This window comes from Castanea sativa, chromosome 8, assembly GCF_040712315.1.
Source record: "Castanea sativa cultivar Marrone di Chiusa Pesio chromosome 8, ASM4071231v1".
In the NCBI taxonomy this organism is placed as follows: Eukaryota; Viridiplantae; Streptophyta; class Magnoliopsida; order Fagales; family Fagaceae; genus Castanea; species Castanea sativa.
The window spans coordinates 37,080,179-37,087,077 of record NC_134020.1 but is presented as its reverse complement, the minus strand read 5'-3'; the positions used below and the strand labels follow the sequence as shown (position 1 = coordinate 37,087,077).

Genomic DNA, 6,899 nt, shown 5'->3' with positions numbered 1-6,899 from the left:
AAGAAAAAATTCACATGGCAGAATTTTAAAAGGGAACCGAAGGAACAACACCTAAGTGTTTTACCTAAGTCTTGCTAGAAATATCACATTTTCTTGATTTTTAAATTATTTATCTTTCTTAATATACAATAACCACCATCCACTTTCTTCCTTCAACCTTGAGAAACATAAAGAAAAAATAAAAAATTATATGCAAAATAAATAGTGTCATTGTAAATTTACACAACTACTGTAGCAACTTTGCAAATTTACACATTTTTAATTTGATTGATGTGGATGATTTTGGAGATTAAATATGTAAAATTGATACATTTTTCTATTTTGCATTAATTGATGCAAATGTTCTAAGTCATGCGCTTATAACAAAGCGTCCATTTTTATCTGGTTCCAACATTAAGAAAGACATACTTTTTTATATATATATTTAAAAAAAGGTAGCTAGGTATGTATCATGTATGTAGGAGAGAAAATAAAAACCCCAAAAATACAAGATCACAAAAAGGAATGACAACTGGCCCATAAGCCATGGCGATAAGAAAGACATACTGTATTATTACTTTACCGTGTTTAAAGCAACTTCATTTTTTCTATTCATTGATCAAAAGATAAAGAAAACTATTTGAGTCCCCACAGGACACAGCTCGGTAGCTAGAGTAGAAGTAATAACATACAGGCTGGCAACACCCCCTAACAAGATAAATTGATTAGAAGATCACAAAAATACATGTACCCATGTCACAAGAAAACCTAACTTCTCCACCATGTTTGTCTAAACACATGGTTATATATATATATGGATCAAAATTCTCACACGCAAGTCACAGTTCACACTTGACTTGACTTGCTTTGTTTTCTTTGGCAAAAGCCTTGGGAGACTTTTTTAATGGGTCCAATATTTCATCTATGTGGTTGGAATTAAACAAAAGATGCTGATGGAAGCTGACTTATCAAGTACTTAAGTAAGGTGCCCTCCATAATGTCCTGGATGCATGTGGTGGCTATGTGTTGGATTAGTATCCTCTATGATTTCTACAAATCTTGGGATAACTCTACACTGGGCATTAATTTTGAAAAAAAGTTAGCGGATACCCTAATGTTATGTTTGGAAGTTTTGAGAGAGAGGAGAGTAGAAGGGCGTAGAGGGAAGGAGAGTAGTGGAGAGGAGAGTAGAGGATAATGATTATCCTCCATCTTATTTGGATGTTTTTAAAATTAAGTAAGGAGAAGGAAAATAATTAGTCTTTTCATTTGTAATTTTGTTAATATGGTAAGGGTAAATTTGGTCAAGCAATTTTATGCTCCACTCTCCTTCCAAATTTCTCAAATTTGGGGGAATTAAAAATGAGAGGTTAGAAGTAGTTTAAATCCCTCCAAATTCCTCTCCCTCATTCTTTAAAAAAATCCAAACAAAGTAATTAAATTACTCTCCCTCCCTCTTCTCTACTCTCCCTCCTTCACCCAACATCCAAACATAGCATAAAAGTATTAGTTTAAAAACTATTTTTGGAAATTTTTTATGAAAAAAAAACAACTAACTTCTTTTATTATATATTTTTTAATATCTATAATGAAAATGGAATTAAAACTTTTCATAAAATGATCTATTAACAAATGTTATATGAATTAGATTTTATCATATTATCAATAATTTAAATAAATTTCAAAATATTGAGATAATCAATGCCCTTTTAAAGATAGAAATTTTAGGAATTTTGTAATAAAATTAACCCTTTTTTTTTTTTTTGAGAAAGGGTGGTTAAATTAACCTAAGAATTCTAAATGATATTAATTCTGGTGTTTTCCAAGTTTCTTATAGGAGGTTGGAAACTTTAGTATGGGTTCTTGTGGTCCAGCATCTGTCTGTTTATAACTTGCTATTAATGCTTGCATATCAAAAAAAAAAATTGCTATTAATGCTTGGGTTTGAGTAGTATGGGACACATTATTAGTATTGGCCTGTAAGCCAATGAGAGAATCCTTCGGTATATCTTGCCGTGGAGGGTGTGATTTACATCCATGATCTTCCTTTTTTTTATTCATTACACACAAAAAAAGAAAAAAAAAAAAGGAGGCACTACAAAAAACGCGGGTCTTAGGCCGCGTTTTTTTCAGTCGCGTTTGCAAAAACGCGGCCTAAGACCCTAATTGGGCCGCGTTTCTAAGAAACGCGGCCACAGCACCTGATTTATAGCAGCGTGGAATGAACGCAGCCCAAGCCCAAGTCTGTAGCTGCGTTTTTTGGGTCTTAGGCCGCGTTTTGTGATTTATGGGCTGAAGCCGCGTTTTGTGATTTAAAACGCGGCTTCAGACCCATCTGAAAATTTTGTTTATTTATGTCTTGAAGCCGCGTTTGTAAAACGCGGCTCTAGTTCTGTCCTAAGGCCGCGTTTATTGAGAAACGCGGCCATAGTTCCCCTGAAGCTGCGTTTTTTAAACGCGGCTTCAAGATTCCTGTAAATTAAAAATCTCGCTAAAAAGAACAACAAATCTCCTTAAGCTTAAACAAAAAAATCCCTTGCTCTGTCTAGCTAAAACACTTCGAACCCAATTCCCTCAAAACCCAAACCAAACTACTCTCGCTCACCTCTGAGCTAGCCACCATCCCAGTCCTCTCCTTCACCGGCGGCAAAATCGGCAAGACCCAACTCGAACTGAAGTCCGCCCCACCCGATACCGTCCGCGCCACCCTCACCCGCATCGTCACTGACCTCCAGACCAAGCGTCGCGGCACCGCCTCCACCCTCACTGCCTTGGGTCTCTCCAACTCTCAATCTCACTCAAGACACTGACAGGGCCGAGTAACAGTAAGTTTTTACAATTAATTGTTTTGATTTTTGTTTTAGGGTTTCGATTTTTGGTTTAGGGTTTTTGATTTTAGGTTTAGGGTTTTGATTTTGTGATTGTAGGGTATCGATTTTAGGTTTAGGGTTTCCATTTGGGCTTTAGGGTTTCGATTTTGGTTTAGGGTTTTGATTGCAGGGGTTGATTTCAATGGAATCCCCTCACTCTGGACCAATCAATCGACACTTAATTATTCAATTGCCCTATAGCAAATATATGAAATTGAAGGACCTGTATTACCAGAAATATATACAGCTTAAGCATGTTGAATCATGGAGATTCCTGTGCTCAAAGGAGAGATTGTGCTACCCAGTAAGCGCAAATCCATTTCCCCCAAAGGAGGGAAAAAGAAGTAGTACCAGTAATTACTAGATTGAGTTTTGGGTTTTTGTTTTTGTCAATTCTATGTTGTAGACCTTGTTCTGAATGAAATTCGTGTTATGTGTTTGTGGATATGTCTGCTTTGATATTGAGTGACAGGTTTCTAATTTTCTCAAACTTAAGACATCGTTTCGATTTGAAACACTTGTTACCTTTATATCTATGTTATTCATTTGTGAAAGTAGAGAAAACTAATGATAGAAAGTACCATCTTTGTTCAATGGCGACCAAATTGATTTATGAACTTATTTTTTGATAGGTGAAGAGTAGAGTTTGACAAATGGTTTTCAGTTTTTCTCTACTCTGTCAACATGATTGATGAAGTGTAGAAATGAGCAATGGAGATTGATAAAGGCTTTATTTAAATTTGGGATTATAACTGCCTAAATTTAAACTTGGGAATTCATCTCGAGAAATGTTATAAACTCGAGCCTTTATGTAACCTCCCTCAAAAAGAAAAAGAAAAAAATGTCTTGCCATATATGAAAATGAAATGTTTCTTTTTAGCAAGGAAAACTGAAGTACCACTGCTCAGGTGCTAAAGCTTAGGTTCCCCCTATTAAATTCATCCATATGGTTGCATTGCCCAATAAATCACATGGTAAAATTTAATTTTCCTTAGAAAAGATATCACTATCTTTGTTGCAGTGGTTAATACAACCATGATGCTAATTTCAATTGGGGAACCTAATTCAAAGCACCTAAGGAATTGTACCTAAACTGGCCCTTTATTAGCACTCAAAATTTGTCAAAATTGTTCCAGAATTCCAAAAACCAAATCCAAATAGCCCAAGTCTAGGGCCTCCAGGCTTCGGTATTATTAACCTAAATCCACTAAACTATATAAGCTAGACACTAGTGTGACGATAGAACCAAGCTCTCTCAACTCTTGAATATTGGGTACTCTTATATTCCCCCCCCCCCCCCTATAAACAGGTTTTCACTTTTCTATAACAATGACACTAAAAATTATACAATTATCACATGCAAATCTGATAGCTTAACTAATCCCACTTCACCATTTCTCTTCCAACTCCACCTGGTATGGTAACTACAAAATACATTAAAATCTCTGTTGTCTGAAAACAACGTTGTACTAATTATGTACTTTTTGCTTTTGCTATGGTGACCAACTAGGAATGAAAATAGACAAATATAGTACTTACTTTATTATTATTTTTTTTAATTTTTTTTGTTTTAATGAGAAAAGATTAGGAATTTCAAATTTAATTTGAAGTAATGGGAGTAATGTAGTTTAGTTTCTTACTTTCTTTTAATTTAATTACTTAGAAGTTGGACCTAGCAGATGCCAATGTGAAGCGGCTTCACCAAATCAAACATTTAGCGTGGACCCAGATGGTGATCTTCTTCTAACTAGGCGTAACAGTAAGTTCTTGTCTACAATACATTTATTTAATGTTAATGTTAGTATTATTATTAGTATTATTATTATTTTGTGAAGTCCAATGTAACGTCAAATTTGATATTGTTTACTGTACAATTTAAAGCCCGTTTGTTTTACGACATTCTCAAATTGGTCTACCAAATACATGCTAGCTATAATTGGTAACCCTTTATCGTATATCGTAAGTCGTATATCGTAACTTATTTCTTTTGTATTTTGTGCGTGAATTGTTTAGCTAACAATGGCCTACGTTATTTGGTTCTTGTGTGATAACAGAAACAAATGACTGAAATTTTGGCACGTGGGAGCTCACTACAAGGATCACGACGCGAAGGAATCCTATGGTCAAAGGATGATGCTTTTGCCCAAGTGATGGGGGCAGAACGCTCTGGACGTGTTCGTGGGGTGGGTTTTGGACCAACTCCATCAGGAAGAAATGGGTCCAACCGTTCATGCTACACACTTCCATCGTCGTCCATCGAAACAGCCAATAGAATGACTGAATTGGAAACTTCGCACCAAATTTTGAAAGACCAACTTGCCCAGGTAGAGCAGAGGCATCAGGAGCAAATCGCGGAGTTACATGAGCAGCATAAGGCGGAACTCACCTCAGCAATTGCCCAATCAGAAGCAAGGCATAACGAAAAAATGGCAGAGGTGATGAAAGTAATGGGAGAGATGGTACGTGATTTACGCAGTGATATAACTGCTTCACAGCTGCAATCCCAGGTACTAAAAATGTTGTGTTTAGTTTAATTTAAAGGAAATAGTGGTTTATTGCTATGAATTGTTACGTTAGAAATAACACGATGTGTTTAATGTATTCAGGGTAACACTGCATCGAATTGAAGACTCTTCGTGGATATTTTGTGATTGTATATTGTATTATCTACAGAGTGACAATATTTTGGCTGTTCATGAAGGAGTATGGTAGACATTATTATTATTTTGATATTATACACATGTCAATCATGTCATTCAAAAATGGCCAATATTTTTTGTGCACACACGGCCTTGTAGTTGTATCTTTTGTATATGTAGACAACTACATTAATGCTTTAACAACATAGAAGACCAAGAAGATTAAATAGTGAAGCCATGCATTCTCATTGTAAGTTTGAAATTTGAACAATACCATTTCATAATTTTTGGTTTGATTTGTTTTCTATATTGTTATTTTAGTACTTTTTGCTGGTTCAATTTCTGTAATTTTGTTGTATAGGAAAGTTTTCATTATCGCTCGTGTTGATAATGGCAATTCCTACCTTTGCTGACAGGCTTTTGGAGCGCACTAGGACCATTAAGACAGGACATGGTCAGCCTCAGTACTTTCGCAAGTTTCAGGTATGACGTCGCTTTTAAAAGATTTGTTGTTGTTGTTGTTTAGAAAGAATTTGACCTTTGGTATTCAAAGGAATTTGTATTGCTTTTCAAGTGGGCTAGTTTAAGAGTGATGAGTGAAATTTATACTTGTCACATTGTCTAGGAAGAGACATGCATAGGGAATGATATGAAATTATTATTGCTTTTGAGTGTATGACAACTGAGAAGTTCTGAATTTTTACTATTTACTTCGAAAAAGTGGGTAAAAAGTTGCAAATCTTGTCTAACTGCTGCCATTATATTTTTGTAGCGCCATTGAAACATAAACTGTATTCTACCTGGAAGGCAGCAAGGGTATTCACATGTAGACAAGAGCTTGGAGATGGAAGGAACCCCTAGAAGCATCTATGTAACGTTTGTAGTTGAGGATGGTTGAAAAATCATATGTTGATGCTTATTTATGTAGACAAGAGCCTGTATTCAACTGCATATTCCTTGAAGGTTGATAATTTTCCATAGTCTTTAAAGCTTGATTGAGATTGTGACAGATTTGAGATTGTTATTTTGTTGCATGTGTTGGAATTTTGAGAAGTTGGAATTGTGTATGTGACAGGTTGAATTGTGGATGACAGGTTGAATTGTGTATGTGACAGGTTTTTTATAGTAGCGTTTCTATAATTTATAGCAGCGTTTGTTGCTGCATCTGAATATGTACAAATTTAAAAAAAAAAAAAAAAAAAAAAAAAGTCTATAGCCGCGTTTTAAAAACGCGGCTATAGAAAAATTCAAAAAACGGTACAGGGCTTATAGCCGCGTTTTCAAAACGCGGCCATAGTAATGGGCTGGAGCCACGCTTTTAAAAACGTGGCTACAGGACATACTGTAGCCACGGTTTCAAAACCGTGGCCATAGGCACGTTCTATGGCCGCGTTTTTAAGAAGGCTATGGC

At 35.6% G+C, this 6,899-nt stretch overlaps 1 protein-coding gene across 1 annotated transcript; it reads left to right on the top strand.

Moving 5' to 3' along the window:
• Nucleotides 1-4,909: 4,909 nt before the first annotated feature.
• Nucleotides 4,910-5,591, top strand: LOC142606741 (uncharacterized). Its single transcript, XM_075778076.1, has 2 exons — nt 4,910-5,356; nt 5,456-5,591. Exons 1-2 carry the CDS (start codon nt 4,910-4,912, stop codon nt 5,474-5,476), a joined length of 468 nt encoding a protein of 155 aa, XP_075634191.1. The 3' UTR covers nt 5,477-5,591.
• The last annotated feature ends 1,308 nt before the right edge of the window (nt 5,592-6,899 follow it).